At 37.8% G+C, this 20,551-nt stretch overlaps 1 protein-coding gene across 1 annotated transcript; it reads right to left on the minus strand.

The window, feature by feature from the left end:
• Positions 1-1,808: 1,808 nt before the first annotated feature.
• Positions 1,809-19,579, minus strand: LOC134315303 (probable E3 ubiquitin-protein ligase HERC3). The gene is made up of 23 exons (XM_062996392.1): positions 19,395-19,579; positions 19,226-19,302; positions 17,159-17,380; positions 16,932-17,023; positions 16,634-16,764; positions 15,679-15,806; positions 15,519-15,602; positions 15,308-15,413; positions 14,559-14,618; positions 14,370-14,475; positions 13,821-14,013; positions 13,252-13,409; positions 13,033-13,107; positions 8,955-9,008; positions 8,003-8,031; positions 7,605-7,674; positions 7,350-7,490; positions 7,108-7,268; positions 5,370-5,433; positions 5,237-5,295; positions 3,778-3,961; positions 3,595-3,694; positions 1,809-2,023 (listed from the first exon to the last, which is right to left on the minus strand). Exons 1-23 carry the CDS (start codon positions 19,577-19,579, stop codon positions 1,809-1,811), a joined length of 2,694 nt encoding a protein of 897 aa, XP_062852462.1.
• Positions 19,580-20,551: the final 972 nt, after the last annotated feature.

Consider the following 20,551-nt stretch of genomic DNA (forward strand, 5'->3'; position numbering starts at 1 on the left):
GTTTTGATATAATCCAGCACAGAGGAGGTGTACGTGTCGATATCCGTGTGAGAGCCACAAGTAGCCTGTGAAGCAAACATACTCCAGTCCGTGTGTTGAAACCTGTCCTGAAGTACAGCGTCTGTCCCCGCTGGCCACACCTTGATGGTTGATGTTGATGGCTTCACACGTTGGATAAGTGGAGAGTACTTAGGAATGAGAAACAAAGAAAGATGGTCTGACTGTCCCAGGTGGGGGAGGGGGGTCGCAGTGTAAGCTCCAGAAATGTTTGTATAAACATGATCCAAAGTTTTGTTTCCTCTTGTATTGCAGGAAACATGCTGGTGAAATTTTGGCAGCGCTGTCTTTAAGTTTGAGTGATTAAAATCACCTGCAACTATAAATGCAGCCTCTGGGTGCGCAGTCTGCTGTTTGCTGATGGCTGAATAAAGTTCGTTTATAGCAAGCTTGGCATTAGCATCCGGGGGGATATAGGCTGCGGTTATAATAGTAGAAGTGAACTCCCTAGGCAGATAGAAAGGTCTACACTTCACCATGAGAAATTCTATGTTAGCCGAGCAGTGTCCCAACAGTGACAAAGTTCGCGCACCAAGCTTTGTTAATATAAATGCACAGTCCACCGCCTCTGGTCTTACCGGAGTCATCTGCTGTTCTATCTGCCCGGAGTGTGTTGCGTCCGGTTAGCTCGATACCATTGTCGGGTACGCCGCCATTTAGCCATGTTTCTGTGAAAATCATGACATTACAGTCCATAAGTCTTTTACTGCAGGTGATGCGAAGTCGTATCTCGTCCATTTTGTTCACCAAAGACCGCACATTAGCGAGGAAAATGCTGGGTAACGAAAGCCGATGCGGTGTTAGCTTTAGCTTAGCTTTTAGTCCTCCGCGCTTCCCTCGCCTTTGTTTACGTTCTCGACGCCGCCTGCGAGCACTTCCGCCCGGCCGGTTAGAGTGCGTAGCCTCCGGTGTTTTGGAGATCTCAGGGATGAGTCGAAGATTGGTGATAAAACTGTCGGAGTAACTTCGACCGATGTCCAAAAGTTCCTGTCGGGTGTAGGATGTTAAAGTAAAGCTGTTCTGTATGAACAGACTCAAAAAGAGCAGGAAAATACTGCAAAATCGCGAAATCTGGTATAGACGCAGGGTCCCGCGATGTGCTCGCGCCGCCATCCTGGTCGTAAGAAGCTTGTGTTAGCTTGTGTTACTAGCCGTGTGCTTAGCTTGTGTTACTAGCCGTGTGCTTAGCTTGTGTTTCTAGCCATGCGCTTAGCTTGTGTTACTAGCCATGTGCTTAGCTTGTGTTACTATGTAAATATCTCTTGTCTTCATTTATAAATATATCCTTGCTTTAGTTCACATCTCTGCGTGTGTCCGCCCTTTTGTCTAGCCGTAGACCCGCTCGTGACAAAGTTTTATTTGTCTACTATAAATAAATGACCAAACATTCTGGATTTGGTTTGGTGCCTTTAACAAAAATCTGGCAGAAAAATAAGAAATTAAATAAAAAGTCATATAAACTGAGAGCCAGAAAGACCCAGATAGTGGAAGAACCAGTGCAGCACTATATATTCCAGCATTCAAGGTAAAAGTAAAAAAAATTTAATTCAGATTATCTGTCTTTTTATACTTGAGGTAATAAACATACTCGTATGCAGGTTATTCATATGCACAGACTGCCTAACGGAACTACAAAATGTGTAATATACATGATTAGAATGCAGGAAAGACATAAACAAAATACTGCAATATTACTGAAAATATTGCAGTATTGCTGGATACATGGGATGCAGAGCATGATGTTAGCCACTTTAAGCATTTCCAAAAACGTCACAAAATGTGATGGCATCAGTGAGTTTTTCTCGAAGTATTTTTATGTTGCTGTAGTCTGGAAGAAGCAGTACGCCGTAACAGGTCTGAGCCGAGGGGAAACGGTTATCTGCATCGTCACTGAAACATCTCACAATTTTCAGGTGCTTTTTAGACAGTCCTCCTACAGGCAAGCGGTCCGTCCCGTAGATGAATTCTAAACAATAAATCAATAAAAATAAATTGAACATCAACTGTTTACTTATTCTTGTGTGTGTGTGTGTGTGTGTGTGTGTGTGTGTGTGTGTGTGTGTGTGTGTGTGTGTGTGTAAAAAATTTTAGGTTTAGGTATTTTACAACACATGCAAATTAGGCACACAGGTCATTAGTTTAGCTATTACATCCGTTGAAAATAAATTTGTCAATTGTTTGCCCTGCTAGAGCTTGCTTAGTTAACTGGAAGAAGCAACAACAGCCCGGCCACAATGTAGCAGATTACACAAAGTACTAGATTTAAAAAAAAAAAAAAAAAAAAAAAAAAAAAAAAAAATAGATCGCACAATAGAGTGGTGCAGTAAAACGTCAAAGTGCGAATATGAGACGAATCTGCATTTGTGAGGAACCAGTCTGAAAGCTGGGTTTTTCTCAGTGTTTCACTTTTAAACTTGTGTTTTACATTTACATTTTCAGCATTTAGCAGACGCTCTTATCCAGAGCGACTTACAGAAGTGCTTCTATAGTGAACATTTCATTTCTCAAGTTTAGGTAAACAACAGTCAAAGAACACAAATCTGCTAAAACCTGTTAGAACCAAAGTGCTGCTTTTTTTTTTTTTTTTCTAAATGGAAAAGAATGGAACAAAATGTTAGTAAATAAGTACAAGTCAGCCTAAGTGTTTAGTAAAAAGGTGGGTTTTTAATCGTTTTTTTAAAGACAGCAAGAGACTCAGATGTTCGGACAGACAGAGGAAGTTCATTCTACCTCAATGTTATAGCTCAAGGTTCTAAGGAAAGCTTTTCAGAGTCTAAAACATTCATGATAAAAAAAAAAAGCTTGATGTCACAATGTATTAAAAGAACGACACAGGAGCACTAAACTTCTCTTACTTATTACTGCACATAAGTTCCGTCCACTAATGAAATTCCTCACTTGTTGATTTAGTACAATAAGTCACATTAAGCTGCACCGCCACACAACAGCACAGCTGGCAAATAAAACGGTTTTGCCGCTTCTTATGTAAATACGCCTTTACTAAACGGAATACGATATTCCATGGTCAAGTATCGCCACGATTAAGAAGCATAAGGAAACAATAAAGAAGTAAAGGTAAAGTGCAGATTTTAAGGTTTTTAATTGTATTTCTGTGCTATTTTCAGTTTATAAGTGTAAAAAACTATTTTACATTAGACTAAAATATATGCAGTTTCATGGAACCATGGAACGCATTAACAGGTTTCCCAAACATCCTTATGGGGAAAAAATACCTTAAAACTCAACACAACTCCCTGAACCAGCTGACATTGAGTTTCAATGTACCACTGTATTTTGTTTGATACTTTGTTTCTAACAATTTGGCAGCTTATTCTTTTGCATTGCCCCCTTTTATTAGTGACTTTATATCACAGTATTGTTCTACCTTGATTATATATTTGCAAATTAAGTTCTATTTCTATTCTTGAAGGTGTGTGCCTCATACTCTCTGCAATGTTCCAGCCCCATTACATATAATTGTTTATATTTTTGTGGTTTGGTAGGAGAAGCTGAATAGAATAAAAACTTTAAACTTACTCAAAAGTCTCTTCTGATGTTCTTCATCCATCTCAAAGAAAACAGTCCAGAAATTCTGGATGAGGTTATCGGATGGTGAACAGCATTCATATGTGGCACCCTGAGAAAAACAATAAATCTTATTTTGTGTGTGTAAAATAACAGAAATTGAAGCAAATAAGTTCAAGTGTCAACACTGTGTACCTTTTGGAATTCCTTCCATTTGTATTCTGCCTTGCCATAGAGCAAGTCCTTTAGCTCTTCAGGCTGGTACATCTTCCAGAAGTCAAAGGGGCATCCACGAGAAAAACCTTCTGCAAACTCCTCAAACTGATGCTTCACAGACTTGTTGAAAACATAATCAACATACAAGTCCACATATTTCTGCCTGTAAAAGAATATGTATACAATTGTATTTAAAATAAAGCATTTGCTTTTCCTGAACTTTTTGATCAGAAGAGGAAATAAAAACGCTGTAAAAATGATCACCAGCAGATGTCACCATTTAAATTTACTTGGTACTTCACTGGTCTGATGACAGTTGCTGGTAAAGCGATGACCTACGTGAATAGTTCTTAACATACGGGGCTGAGTGGGTAGCACTGTCGCCTCACAGCAAGAAGGTCCTAGGTTCGATCCCCAGGTGAGGCGGCCCGGGTCCTTTCTGTGTGGAGTTTGCATGTTCTCCCCGTGTCCACGTGGGTTTACTCCGGGTGCTCCGGTTTCCTCCCACAGTCCAAAGACATGCAAGTGAGGTGAATTGGAGATACAAAATTGTCCATGACTGTGTTCGATATAACTTTGTGAACTGGTGAACCTTGTGTAATGAGTAACTACCGTTCCTGTCATGAATGTAACTAAAGCGTGTAAAACATGACGTTAAAATCCTAATAAACAAACAAAAAAAATCTTAACATACTAACTGAGTAATGCATACAACCATAAATATGGAACTCATCTAAATGTAGGATAATGTATCCATGTGTCCATGTGTCCATGTGTCCATGCTTATTGGTATGTTGTGTTTATGTTCATGTTTAGTTAAGTTAGCCTAGTTTTCTATGTTTGCTATGTCTGCCTAGCTTTGCTATTGTTTGCTATGTTAGTCATGTTTGCTATGTTTGCCTAGTTTTGTCTTGCCTTAGTTAGCTGTGTTTAGTCTTGTTTTGCCTTGTTTGTTCTTTGCTGTCTTTTGTTATAATAAATATCCTTGTTTAGTTCATCTGTGCGTGTGTGTCCTTCCCCTTTTTGTCTTGCCTAGCCCGCCATCGTGACACATATCTAAAATATTCACCTTTTAACTGCTAACACCCTAATTCTCCCAAATAATGACACTGGAATAAAGCAGATAGTGAAGTGGAACAGTTAATCATCTCACTGTTTAGCCTGACACATCTTCCACAACCTTCCATCTGGCTAAAGACTGTAGACCTTTATTTTTATAGACCTTATAAGTAGTGTGTGTTGATATTAATGTAAACACTGAAAAACCACAATGCATTTTGTTGTGCTTAGTTATTTGATAATTGTGGTACAAAAAACTATTGTGGTTTTAATAAAACTATAAGAGTTGGATTGCTTTGTGGTTGGTTATATGACAGAAGTTGGAAATCAAATGTTGGAAATCACAGCTCTGATGTAATGAATAAATGTTGAGATATACCTGTTGACATTGGTAACTGGGATTTCTGCTCCGTTTGGAATGAGTTCCTGTCCTTTCACCTGTAAGAAAACAATATTTATACATGCAGACCTCAACCATTAAAAGTACAGTTAAATTATCTAACTTCTCTTACTGTGAAATCCAAACAGAACACCTCCTCAACATCTTCATCTTCAAACAGCAAATCTTTTAGACATCTACACAGGAATAAAAGTGAAAATTAAAACTAAAAATTGCATTTGTTTTTACCAGTAGCTAATTCAAGCAGGTTATTAACATTTAGCAAGTTTATTAAAAACTTAGCAGGTTTATTAACACCAGCCTGTAAGCTGAGTAAATTTTATGCCTAGTTCACACTACACAACTTTCAAGGTGTTCGGATCTCTGTACAGTTCACTACACTACACAACTTGATCTCTTGTAATGTGAGTCTTTTAAGTCGTTGTGGTTTTCACACTACACAACTGATCGGTGATGGGGGTCACACACTACACATTCTTTCATCAGGAAAAATCTCAAACAAGTCTGTCTCATCTCCCAAACTACGTTTTTTCACAAAAACACACGTGAGAAGTGACAAGGGGCCACCGGTCGGCTGGGCGCCATCTGGAAGGCATAATTGGCAGTGCCTGCAGCAGATACTAATTGGCCACCATATCTGCAGGGTGGTGACCGGACTATATGTGTGTGTGTGTGTTGGGTGGGTCTTCATACGCTGTGTAAGGACCCTGATTGGCAGAAGAGACGCCCATGCAGGAAGCACGGACGAGAAGAGGAGGGCTGTACACATGTAAAGAAGGTTTGCTTGGATGCAAATCAGGAGAAAAAATGGGGAGAAAAATGCATTAAAAAAAAGCAATGACAAGGGGTGTAACGATATCCTGTCCAAAAATGCACATCAACAATATGCAAGTGAACAAAGTTGTTTGTGTGCTGATATGCAGCGTAAAAGCGAGTAGGAAAAATACGTGAATCTGGCTGAAGGAGTGGACTTTGCTACATGCCCAACAGAGATAGTTTGTTCTGCAATCCATATTTTTTTGCAACGTAATGTTGGTATTATGGTTTGACATGGACGATATGTAACAAATAATGTAAAGCTTGTGTGTGTCAATGTATTCTGATAGAAACTATTATGCCCCCCCCTCACACATTTACAACTTCTCCCAACCTGATCACAACACCTTTCACACTAAATGATTTTGAGTAGCAGACAGGTCCAGATATTTAGCATGCTAGATATTTTTCCTGAGTCTGAAAGCTCGGCGAGGCGCTCGGATCGAGTGGTTAAACAGTTCACACAATTTGATCAAAAGCCGATTTTTTTTATCCCCAAGTGAGCGCTGATTTGCCTCAGAGCTGCCACATTTAGCGGCGAGCAAATATCAGGGCAAAAACTGTGAACTAGGCATTATGCATACAGATCCTAGTAACTCAAGGCCTGGTTAGTTTGCTAGGTAACTGTGTGCTACATTATGTTACCAATGATAAATTAAGAACTTTTGGTTCATATTATATAAATTGCTCAAAATATAATGACAAAGAATTATGAAAAAATGTTTTTTTACACATGAAATTGAAAACCTACTTTTATATCTTTCTTATTTTTATTCATGGCAGTCAGCAGACACTTTTATCCAAAGCGTTTACAATTGTGGCTAAATACATTTCTAGTATTTCAGAATTAAGGGCCTAGCATAGGGGCCAAACGGTGTCAGCTTGGCAGTGGTGGGCCTTGATTTGTAGTCCAGTACCATAATCACTAACATATATATTTTTAAATTTTAAAATGGTTGTTTTTATGTAAATGACACATATTACCAGTTTAGAGGAACTTATCCTTTATTAAAAAGAATTAAAATAATGTCCACCTAGCCTCCACTGGTGATAGCTCCTCCAGGTCACTTAAAGTTGGACTGTGATTCAGCAGCTTTTTGAACAGTGCCAGCGGGAAGCCGATGTTCATGAAATGGTGATTATAAAAGGCCAGTCCACACATGATGCCGATAAAATACAGTACACCCCGGGAAGGCTACACGAAGAAATGAACATTAAACATTTAGAGTTTTTATTGATTTGATGTACAATATATTTTTTAATAATGCTATCCTACCTCAGTAGAGAACCAGAAGAGCCCGGAGTCATCCAACACTTGAATTACATCCGAGCGTTTTGTTATCTCATGTCCAAGTAGAGAGAAGAACTCAGCACATATTCCTCCATGATCTATTCCATCTTCTGAAAGGAATTTCACCTGTAAAAGATATTAGAATTTAATAAAATAAATGTGACTTTTTATATACATAAATATGTAGATTAATAATATCTTTAATATAGATAAATATAAATAAAAAAATCTTAAACAAACCTTTAAAGGGAGAGTGTAGTTATGTTTTCTCATTTTCACATATGTAACTGTACTTCCAAACACTGATTGTCTGTTTACACATATTGTGTTTCCAGAGAAAAAACAATAATTCTCATTCTTTGACTGTAAAACCTTAGGACAAAATACAATATCATTAAAAACTGATGGAATTTTATACTCCTGTATACTCCTATATGCAAAGTTTACATACCCAGAACATTTGCTGTTTACACCTTGTTTCAAGTATGCAGGGGAAACCCACAAGAAATTCAATTTTTTTCTAGAGGAGACAACATTTAAGAAAAGTGTAAATGTGATGGACAGAAAAATGAATTTAATGACTTAAAAATAAAAATAAATTAAAAAAACGCACCAGAAAGTTCCTTAAAATGCGTAACCTTTGAAGCACTCTGAGATGAGATGCTTCCTGTAAGAATAAAGAGAGCATTAACTGTGGTGTATCAGGATTCTTAAATGAAAGGTTGCTGGGTTCAAGTCCCACCACCACCAGCTGCAGCTGCAAATGTTAAGCTCTTGAGTAAGGTCCTTAACCCTCAACTGCTTGTACTGTAATTAGCCACAATTTTATGTAACTCTTGATGCATGCTCAATAATCCAGGTAGACAAATCCACAGAGTTCAATCACTTCATATGGACAAAAGTTTGTTGTAGAGATACGTTTTGTCACACATCCCAGTTGATACCCCAACCTTATATGCAGTTGATTATATCCCCAACCTTATATGCAGACTGAAGAAGTCACTTGGATGAGTGACGAAACACATCTCGTTTTCAACTTGGTGGACAACACACATCAAGCAACAACCGTTTAGCCTTTTTTAGACTGTGAAATTGCAATTCACGATGGAGGGCATTTGAAAGTAAATGTGTACATGTATTTTTGACATTTTGTATGGTAGAGCTTTTCCAGTATGTTCACACTAGCAAATGCATCAATCAGTTCCATGGCTGTGAAGTAACAGGTTGTTATCAAGTGCCAGCTGTTGAAACTACAAACATGAAAGAAACTTTGCTTATTTTATCAGTCTAATGACTTGTTTTTTCCCTAACCATTTTTATACTGTATAAAAGCTTAGGAAAAATATTGACTTTGCTATTTGTAAAATATTAAACATAATTATTAGTGGCTAAATACTTTTTTAAGGCGGCAGTAAAACAGCATCCAACAAAACAGATTTTTAGAATTACATTTTGAGCTATATTACATATTTTCTACTTTGTAAATTTCAAACTGCATACATGTTAATCTCAAAAGGATTTAAACTGTTTAAATGGGCATGAATAGAATTATTCTGAAATCAAGACTAGAAACTTAAATTAAAATCTTACCCAGATTTCTTCATCTAGAATATCCATCAGCTCAGAAATGGGATGCAATGTCAACTAATCCAAGAATAGAAATATTAATTATACAAAAATTTTAAATAACAGCAACAATAATAATAATAACAACATCAGTAATAATAATTAATAATAATGATAGGTTTGTTATACTGTAACCCTGCAGAACAGAGGTAAAGACCTTGTGATTAAAAGCTCACAAGAGTTTGGGGCAATCACAGAATAGTTTAAAGTCTGGTTCCATAAAACCCAGAAGTGTGGACAGGGGAGTATGGTAAAAGTATCTCAGTGGTAGCTTAGCAGTTGTGGTACTAGAGTAATGATCCAAAGATTGCTTGGTCAAGCATTGCTTGGTCATGCCACTGTTGGGCCCCTGAGGGCCCTAAACACTCAGTCACAAATATAAGTCACTTTGGACAAAAGTGTCTGCCAAATGTCTTCAAACTAGCCCCATTCATCTGCCATGTTAAAAACAGTTTGATGTCAAGAAATGTTGCAAACTGGTAAAAAAGCACTACTGATTGGCATTAGTAGACTAAACTCTAGACCAGTGGTTCTCAAACTGTGGTACACGTACCACTGGTGGTACGTGAAGCAGCACGAGGTGGTACGCCAGATAATCTCGGAAAAGTAATTATATGCACCGAAAAAATTAATAATTTAATAATTATAAAAAAAAAAAATATGAAACAAAATGTGTACATTACTAATAAAATCTGTTTCAAAGTTCTTATAATTCTGATTTAATAAAATCAGTTTAATTAAAACGAATGTGTTTTTAAAAATATTTGGGGCTACTTCATTACGTCTATACTTCAAGTTCGCGGTTTCCATCTCGAAACGCTTTTGTCAGAGCAGATCTGCGTTTGAATCTCACTGATCTCGTTCCTGACATCACCAGGCTGCTCCGCTAAACAGGCGCACTCACTGTAACGGTCAGTGGTAACTGCATATATACTAGTGATGTCGTTTGTGAACGATCCGATTCTATTGAATGGATCTTTGAAATGAACGAAGGAAATCTGAGTGTTATTATACGTTATCTGACCAAGTTGCAGCATTACATAATGCCAAAAAGGGAGCCAAGTACAGATCTCTTAGCGATAACTAAGAGATCTGTACCAGTGTTCATGGCAGAAGTGTGTATTCCCAGGACAAGCAACAAAACTCATATAGAAGATACACCAATTCTACCAATACCAGGGAGATGAGAAATAAGCAGATCATAGTTTACAATATCAAATAAGCCCCACACTTGTAAGGTGCTAATATACAGTGTATCACAAAAGTTAGTACACCCCTCACATTTCTGCAAATATTTCATTATATCTTTTCATGGGACAACACTATAGACATGAAACTTGGATATAACTTAGAGTAGTCAGTGTACAACTTGTATAGCAGTGTAGATTTACTGTCTTCTGAAAATAACTCAACACACAGCCATTAATGTCTAAATAGCTGGCAACATAAGTGAGTACACCCCACAGTGAACATGTCCAAATTGTGCCCAAATGTGTCGTTGTCCCTCCCTGGTGTCATGTGTCAAGGTCCCAGGTGTAAATGGGGAGCAGGGCTGTTAAATTTGGTGTTTTGGGTACGATTCTCTCATACTGGCCACTGGATATTCAACATGGCACCTCATGGCAAAGAACTCTCTGAGGATGTGAGAAATAGAATTGTTGCTCTCCACAAAGATGGCCTGGGCTATAAGAAGATTGCTAACACCCTGAAACTGAGCTACAGCATGGTGGCCAAGGTCATACAGCGGTTTTCCAGGACAGGTTCCACTCGGAACAGGCTTCGCCAGGGTCGACCAAAGAAGTCGAGTCCACGTGTTCGGCGTCATATCCAGAGGTTGGCTTTAAAAAATAGACACATGAGTGCTGCCAGCATTGCTGCAGAGGTTTAAGACGTGGGAGGTCAGCCTGTCAGTGCTCAGACCATACGCCGCACACTGCATCAACTCGGTCTGCATGGTCGTCATCCCAGAAGGAAGCTGACGCACAAGAAAGCCAGCAAACAGTTTGCTGAAAACAAGCAGCCCAAGAACATGGATTACTGGAATGCCCTGTGGTCTGACGAGACCAAGATAAACTTGTTTGGCTCAGATGGTGTCCAGCATGTGTGGCGGCGCCCTGGTGAGAAGTACCAAGACAACTGTATCTTGCCTACAGTCAAGCATGGTGGTGGTAGCATCATGGTCTTGGGCTGCATGAGTGTTGCTGGCACTGGGGAGCTGCAGTTCATTGAGGGAAACATGAATTCCAACATGTACTGTGACATTCTGAAACAGAGCATGATCCCCTCCCTTCGAAAACTGGGCCTCATGGCAGTTTTCCAACAGAATAACGACCCCAAACACAACCTCCAAGATGACAACTGCCTTGCTGAGGAAGCTGAAGGTAAAGGTGATGGACTAAACCCAATTGAGCACCTGTGGCGCATCCTCAGGTGGAAGGTGGAGGAGTTCAAGGTGTCTAACATCCACCAGCTCCGTGATGTCATCATGGAGGAGTGGAAGAGGATTCCAGTAGCAACCTGTGCAGCTCTGGTGAATTCCATGCCCAGGAGGGTTAAGGCAGTGCTGGATAATAATGGTGGTCACACAAAATATTGACACTTTGGGCACAATTTGGACATGTTTACTGTGGGGTGTACTCACTTATGTTGCCAGCCATTTAGACATGAATGGCTGTGTGTTGAGTTATTTTCAGAAGACAGTAAATCTACACTGCTATACAAGTTGTACACTGACTACTCTAAGTTATATCCAAGTTTTATTTCTATAGTGTTGTCCCATGAAAAGATATAATAAAATATTTGCAGAAATGTGAGGGGTGTACTCACTTTTGTGATACACTGTATATAAATCCACAGGTAAGATACTTAACCAAATTAAAACAAGCTGACCAATCTGTGCAGCCAGCCATCACAAAGCGATGATGGCATAGTGACATGAAATGACAACATGATTGGATTTCATGATTGGATATAAATAAAGTCAAAGTTTGGCACTTTGTGAGCAAAACATTGTAAGAATTACAGCATGGACCCAATGATAACTAGTTTACCCCATTGCACTCAATGGCATTATTATCATAATCAAACGTATATACCAGGGTGTCTCTTCCTGAAGTTGGGGACCACCTGGCTTAGTTTAGCATATGAAACAAGAACAGCAGAGACAGCTCTCACAGGTTCTAACCAACTTGAAAGGGATTATTACAATGAGTAATCAACAGCCATCACAGACAAAGGGAATCGGCCTAGACATGAAAGTGATTAAAGACAATTAGACCAATTAGGATTGAGGGTGACAGTTCCATCTTGTCTGCACTGCTTTTGGGAAATACACATCTATTACAGGAAACCCCTAAAAGGGCTAACATAGGAAGTCCATATATGGTTCTTCTATGTATAAATGTATATATTTTTTGTGTTTTAACCATGAATGGTTCAGTCTAGCTTTGCTGTACCCGAGTTACTTCGTGTTTCTTGCTACTGCTTCCTGTATTAAAGATTGACCATTTTTACCAAGTTGGAGAGACGTCCTTCTGTTCCATTTTCCTTACAACATCCATTCGTTTAAGAAATGTAGTCAATAACTGAGTCATGCGGATGGTGCAAAAATGTGTCAGCATGTTCACCACCTAGATAGTTACTGAACCATATCAACACAAAATGTCAACATGAACTAGTGGCTGGCTGAGGGGAAAAATAGAATAGAGTAAATCATCAGAGTGGGGATCAAACCAGTGCTGCAAGTATGCTGCATGTATGCTATACCTAATGCTCTACAGCCTAAGATAACCAGCTAGACAATTGACAAAAGAGAGCAAGAACTAATAGCCCTTCTTACTTCACAAATGTGTAAGTGCCATTGTTGACAATACAGTAACGTTGCTTAAATGCATAGTTATTGGCCTGAAATTAATTTTGTACCAATCTAAAGAGATCGTTTAAAAAAAAAACTAAGAGTTTTAGTGGCTAGATTAAAACAACTTTTCAAATATTTGCAAATTTCTAAACCTTATGGCAAAACTCAAATTAACTTTATACCTACCAAGACGAACAATTCAGTAATTATGTTGATGTGGAAGTGATTATCAGCCAGTTGACTGACTCTCCGACTGTTAATCTGTACAAAAATACAAAACTGAGTTACACACCCATGACAAAAGATTCTGATTAAATACAGTAAAGAGAGAATGCATAAAGTGATGTGTACAAAATTGAAAAAAACTGAGAGAGCACGAAAGGATTAAAGTAAACTGATGCTTACAGTGTAGAGCCTCTGCAGAACCTTTAGCAGTGGTGTTACTTCAGTCCAGTAGTTCAGTGGTGATGTTTTCATTTGGGACATGAAGTATTCACACACAGAATGAAATGTCTTTACCAGCATTTCAAAGTAGCTATCAGGTAGTCTGGTCCACAGGCTTGCTGAATAAATTCGGCACATAATTAGCAGGGATTAATATAATTGTTTTATGATACTGTAAACTTTTTTGCCCAAAATACATTCAAATGTGCACACGGGTGGGGCTGCAGTGTATTATGCTACTTCACCACCATGCTGTCAGCTGTCTGGACTTCTACACAGACATGATTGGCTATGTCTGGGGAGATGGGGTGGCCGAAGCCCTATGATGGATTGGCGTCCTGTCCAGGGTATCCCTGCCTTATGCCAGCGATTAAAATGTTTAAAGATGTTTAAATACCTTAAGATAATTTTCCTGAGTGCTTAGAAAAAATGACAACTGGCAGTTTGCAGAATAGCATTTTTTTTGTTGTCACAGAGGGCACTGCCTTGATATGTTATAAAAATATGTAAACCAGTGAATGAGGACATACTTAAGATATCCTGTGACTCATCATCCAGATGTAAAATGGCACTTGCAAAGTCGATGGTAAGCTGTAAGCAACGTTGCTGTTTGCTCAGCACTTGAAGGAGTTCAGGCAGGATGAGATAAATTCTCAAAGCCTCTGCAGAAACAGAAGTGGATCCCAGAGAGGGCAACAGATTCTTCTCCACCCTTTCAACAATCTGAAAAGAAGCGTCAATTAACAATGAGCTAAAACATTGAGCATGGCAACGCCTGTTTGGTAACCATTGTTTATGTCTTGGTAAGAGATCTATTAAATGTTGGACTGACTGTACTGTAGTTATTTACCATGTCTTGGTCAGTCAGAGCTGCTTTTGCAGCATATTAAATGGAATTTTAATCATTTGGGGTTTTAATCACTTCTCTGCTTCAATCTATGAGATTTTTCTCATATGAACGTAATCAGTAATAGAAAGTCAGTGTCCAGTTTAAACAAATGTGTGCAAACAATCACCAAACTGCTGTATTTAAGCCCTCCAGGACCAGAACACCCATGTTTTATAACTTTTCAACATACCTCTGAGAGAATGTTCTCCCTCTTGGCCAGCTTCATGAAAGAAAGACGTGCCAAGGACAAATCAAGACCAGAATGACCTCTCCCAGTTTTATAATGTTTATCACCACTAATAATAAAAAGAGCAAATCATTTGTAATATTTATGCCAAAGGTTTTAATTATTATTACAATTCTATGTGTGCATGTTTACCTCTTCTCAATGAAACTTCCATTGATAATTGATGCTGATGAGAAGATTTTCTTGATTTCCCTACAGACCAAAAGACACAACCATCTCAGTAATTTGTTACAATGTGCAATGGTAACTATGTCAAAAATTTGATTATGATTTTTACAAATCTTTATTTTCTGACTGAAGAATTAAAACATACTTTACTTAAGTTGTAAAATGTTTAATCAACATTTTAAGTCATTTAAAAGGATATTATATGCTGGGTAAAAATATATAGAGAACATCTTAGATAATTTATTTAGTGGTGTGAAAAAGTCTGTAATGTAATTTAAATTAATGACATTTAATGACAATTACAACTTTCATATAAACAGTGCTGGTTTTACTGAGACCATTATTCTTGAATAAAGCTCTGTACAGATTTTAGACAGTAGATTCTAGATTTTCCTAATCTGAGCAACTTCAAGTCCCAGGCTCTTTAACATACAGTTCTGTAAAATGCTTTATTTCTGATTTTCTTTACTTTTTGGCATGTCATGATTATCAACAATTTGGTTGGGACCAGCTGGATGCAGTCAATATATTTAAGAACAGATTTGTGAGTTATTTTGAGGTACTTCCCCCCCCCCCCCCCCCTCCCCCGCTTCACCACTGTCTCTTCCACCGCCAAATCACATTTCAATCCCTGCTTAAAAGTGTACGTAAACTTTTGACTTTATCTGCAAATTCAGTAGTAATAGTCACACACAGTGATGTTGTTTTCATACCGTTTAACATTTTTCCATGATTTTGAGTTGCTTGCTAAGATCCATCGATCAATAATTTCCATATCCAACACAGCTGTCCCCTCAAATAAACACTGATTTGACTCGGCTGAATGCATCTCGGCTTCCTTAAAAACGCAATGAAAAAGCAAATTATTACATACCCGTTGTAGTGGATTTTTAAAGACGGTGTTCATTTAATTTAAAAGATCACTATTGTTTACCTGTTTTGAGAAGCAGATGACAGACAGATTCCCTCCAGCAATGATTTTCTGAACGGCCTGATCTGAATTATATTCTGTACAGTAAGAGAATAATGTGGTTATAAATCTACAGTGAAGAGTAAACAGTAAATGTAGCTAAACTGGACTGACCTGGTGGCAGGTGTACAGAAACTGGTACACACTGATTGGTCTTATGTTCATTTCCCAGCTGCTGTTGTTCAGCACAACCAAATGCATAAAGAGTTTTTGATGATCCCACCAGTGCTAGGGTGTGGTACCTTAAATTCATGAGATATATAACGTCATGGCAAGTAAAGCATTTTAGAATCTATTGTTCTCACTGTAGCAGCTATTTTAATTGTTTCTTTACTAACAAGGCAGGCAGAGGCAGATGCAGACAGGTACATATACAGATAGACCCATGTCGTCTTCAAGCAACTGCCGCTTTATTAATATTTAAATAAACAAATTATGCCCTATTTGCATAAGTAATAAATACCAAATATGCAAACATTCATTTTTAAATGTTGTGCAATAGAAGAAAATAAAATACATGTAAGAATTTGGATGTTTTGCTACCTGCCAAATCCATATGAGTATTTTACTGTCTATTTTTCTTAGTTTTTTTAGCTTTACCTTGAAGCTGTCAGCTGTTATACTCTGTGTACTATGTTTAAATTTGTTTCTTAATTTTACTTTTTTTTTTTTTCTAAATGACCTCTACTATTTGTTTTGTTTTTAGCTGGCATGGTCGTTATTAAATCTCAGCTCTTGATAGTTTACCATGTTCAGTGTGTTTCGGCTTTGTGTTTGTGCGCATACCATTTTATTTACTTTTAATGAATTTCTTTTTAAATTAAACAGAATATCATCTAGTTCTTTGCATTTCTGTGCTCAATACAATACAAACTGTACCTCACCATCATTTACTAATTACAGTATAAACAGTGTATTAAAATGCAGGCATTTACAATATGGATTTAAAAGAATAAAAAGCTGTTATCAAAAATATCAATGACTAACAACACAGTCTCAGTCTGTAATTTCTAATCAAATTATATATTTTTTACAGTATCTATTTCACAGATTTTAGGTACTCACCCACCTTCCACATGCAATATGGGACACTTTGGTCCCCCAGAATTCAGCAACCACACGAGGTCGAAGCTCATTTCTGAGTGAGTTATGTCCAAGCTGCCCGTAACAACCTGAACCAAAAGTGAACATCACTCCTCCCTGAAAGTGTTTACAATTATAATTTTATACGCTAGTTGTGTTAGCATCTAGCTGTTCATACATTAAAATTACATGTTTTAAATGTAAACTGCCTTAATAATGCACTTATAAGCATTAAATTGAATCTTTATTTGTCCTTAAAGACTGGAAAGCACTGGCGTATTAACCTTTGTCAGAACAGCAGTATGGTCCTCTCCACATGAGATGAATGCAGTCTTCTTTTGCTTTAAGCTCTTCACACAAGCAGGAACATGCCTATCTGTAACATGATTAACACCAATATTACTACACTGTATCAGTAATTTCACATTTTCTATGACTACAAGTATTCCAAGTGCTCTTCAAGTCTACTACAAACAAGTATGTTTATTAAACACAATAGTTCTGTCTGTACCCTCCAAGTCTCCAAGCCCCAGCTGCCCCGTGCTATTCTTGCCCCAGCCAAAAACAGTACCAGACAGAGACAGGGCAAAGCTGTGGTCTCCTCCAGCGCTGATCTGAGCCAATGGGATCCCATACAGAGACTTCAGGGGTTCAGGACACCGAGAGCTCGGCTTATCGGTTCCCAAACCCAGCTGACCATTGGAGTTTTCACCCCATGTGAACAACTGACCATCTGGAAAGATCATAGGTAACAACACAGAGTCAGAATACAGTACATCAAGAAAACTGGATCATTGGTTAATACTGTGGCGCCGGCGAGCAGGAAGGATAGCGTCAGGGCCGCGAGTGAGCTGCCTTTGGCAGTTCATTCAGTGGTTTAGGGACAGACACCCATTCATACACACATACATTCATACAACAGACAAACATATAAGCTACTTACCCAACCCTCACCGCAGCCACCCCCCTCCCAACAACGGGATACACGGCTACGGTGAGCTTAGACACCACTGCCGCAAGGCTTTCTGGGTAAAGCCCGTGCCGGCCCCCAGTAGCGACGCTACACTACACTACATGGACAAACTTAGTGTGTGGACATCAATTCTAGTTAGAGGGTACAGTTAAACGGTCACACCTATTACTACTAACAGATGCATAAAATCTAAGCTACAGCTTTTACAGACAACAGCAAAAATAATTATCATGCTTTTAACATGTAATAGAATGTTACTTATACACCTTCAGAGAGGAATAATAGGGAAAAAAAATGCATGTCCTTGATTGCAGCACTCATCAACATGCTCCAAATTGCCTCTGCAAGCAATGTTATATGTAAAAAATAACTATATAGACCTAATAAATAGTACAAAAAACATGTAGAAGGCCATATTGTGCAGGGGCAACAAAAGACTGAGAAAGTTGAGGAATACTCAAAAAACACAGTGGCAAACATGCCCCTGTCCCAACTTCTTTGGAACGTGTTGCAGGCATCAAATTCAAAATGAGTGAATATTTGCAAAACACAATAGAGTTTATCCGTTTAAACATTAAATATCTTGTCTTTGTAGTGTATTCAATTGAATATGGGTTGAAAAGGATTTGCAAATCATCGTATTCTGTTTTTATTCATGTTTTACACAAGGTCCCAACTTCATTGGAATTGGGGTTGTATTTGATTGGGGAAAATAACTTGTTGTAATGTCTATGAATAGTATCAGAATATGGACATACTGTCCCCATAATTATACCGTTTATGTATTGTTTCTATTTCTGATATTGTCTTTGACTCAAAGAGGCTAATGAACATTTGTACTGCATGCTTAATTCACATATGTAGCCATTTCTGTTACCATTAGACCTGTTTAATCTACGTATTGGTATTTAGATTTTGTTCTTTTATTATGTTAGTGATATTAAGAGTTAACTTTTACAATCAGATAACTTTCCTTTTTGTGAGTCAACCTAGAATCTTTTTTTAGCTTTTAACATCACTGACCACAAGTGGTTAACTTGCATGGCGGGCGGCAACGTTTTCGTCACATGATCTTAAGGAAAGTTCATCTCCCATTGACTACATCTACTGCACGCCACACCTCTTAAAGTGAGTTGAAAAGAGGCGGCACAGTCATTCAAAGTTAGTAGTGATGGGAATTGTGACTCTTTGAAGGGAGCCAGATCTTTTGGCTCCATTCCTTTTAAAGAGCCATTCAAAAAAATGGCTCAACTGAGTTAGTAGTTAAAGATTAATGCATATTAAAGAAATAATTGTGGACACAAATGTAAATCTAAATAATTAATATTAATGCTGGTTATAAAAAGATAAGCTTAGAATTTAACCAAATAACTAAAGTTTAATCTTAATAGATTTAAGTCTAAAATCAGCTGTGTCTAAATGCAGTGCTGTTTATGCTGTTGTAACGGACAGCTAACATTTCTCTACTTCTAGTGTTTGTAAAAAACTGTAACCTAATAATTATGGGGTAATTTGACCTCCCCACCAGTACTAATGGTCTTTATTTTTCTGATGAAATTTGGTTCTTTGTAAATTGTGTTTTACTGTGAATAAACTTGATCATACCTTTGGTTAGAACAATTGAGTGATTATTCCCACATGCTACTTGTGCAATTTGTCTGTCAGTCAAGTTGCTGAAGCTTCTGTTTAGGCAAGAAAGAAAAAAAAAGAAAAGACCATGTAATTGAATAGAAAATGACATTTATTTAATAACATGTTTAAATTTAAAACCCACCTGGGTATGTTGGACTCTGAACGTTTCCACTCGAACACTGTTCCTGCCTTGGACACAAGCACAACATGCTCCTGTCCACTGCTGAATAAAGCAACTTTCTTCTTCTTCAGATCTAAAGTGCGTCCTGAAAACAATGACAACTCTTGTTTAGGACAGTGTTTCTCATTTCTCAGGTGTTGTGTCATATTAAATGATTGTAATTTAATTAAACTCTGTAATTCCTTCCTGCAGTTTATATACCATTGTCTACTATATACAACAACAGTATGGCTTAGCAGGAGCTTATAAATGAATAAAAATGACACAAACACCATTTCCAGAACAAAATTGGGACATTTTGTAAAATGTGATTAAAAAAAGTATTGATTTGTTAATTTTCTTGAATCCTTATTTAACAGATAAAGATAAAAAGAAAGATGTCCAGTGTTTTACTGATTAACTTTACTTTTTTTTGTAAATAGAAAAAAAAAACATTTAGAATTTGATGTCTACAACACACTTCATAAAAGTTGGGACAAAGGCGTGTTCACCTGTGTTTCATCATCTGCAGGCAGGCCAGTCAAGCAAATGCATTCTGTGTCTACAGTAGTAGCACATACAGAAAGAGGCCTGGCATCATCTTACTGAAATAATCATGGACTTCCTGAAAAAGACGTCACCTAGATGGCAGCATGTGTTTCTCTAATCATTCATTTATTTATTGCTTGTTTTACCATCATTTTATTCTGTTCAGGGTTGCGGTGGGTCTGATTCACTGTGCAAAATGTAGGAAGCACACCAGACAGGTCGCCAGTCCATTATAGGGCACACACACACACACACACACTCTTATATTTAGGTAAATTTTGTGTCTCCAAATAACTAGAAACAGAGACAGCTTTTAAAGTGCAGTTGAAGTGTATTCATTCAAGCCATGTCATGTTTATGTTTGTACTGCTGTCTGTCTCATGCCAGTAAAATCTTTACATTTTTAAAATTGAACAGTGTCAACTCTCATAATAGTGCCCTAACAGGGTTTATGATAACAGAGGAACAGATTTGCACAATATTTCTTTAATACATTTTTCATTATAAGAAACAAAAGCTAAAATGTCTCTGAACTTAAGCACAAGTTTATTCTGAAAAGGGCGGTTCGATCCTCAGGCGGGGCAATCTGG

Source organism: Trichomycterus rosablanca, chromosome 5 (assembly GCF_030014385.1).
Source record: "Trichomycterus rosablanca isolate fTriRos1 chromosome 5, fTriRos1.hap1, whole genome shotgun sequence".
Classification (NCBI taxonomy): domain Eukaryota; kingdom Metazoa; phylum Chordata; class Actinopteri; order Siluriformes; family Trichomycteridae; genus Trichomycterus; species Trichomycterus rosablanca.

Bases quoted from the DNA above. Each gene is read 5' to 3' on its own strand.
- LOC134315303 (XM_062996392.1), bottom strand. From the start codon at position 19,579: ATGACACAACACCTGAGAAATGAGAAACACTGTCCTAAACAAGAGTTG. The intron at 7,491-7,604 runs GTTTGTTTAAGA...TATCTTTTACAG, and splicing joins ACTACACTCTCCCTTTAAAG to GTGAAATTCCTTTCAGAAGA. The intron at 3,695-3,777 runs GTACACAGTGTT...TGTTTTTCTCAG, and splicing joins AATGGAAGGAATTCCAAAAG to GGTGCCACATATGAATGCTG.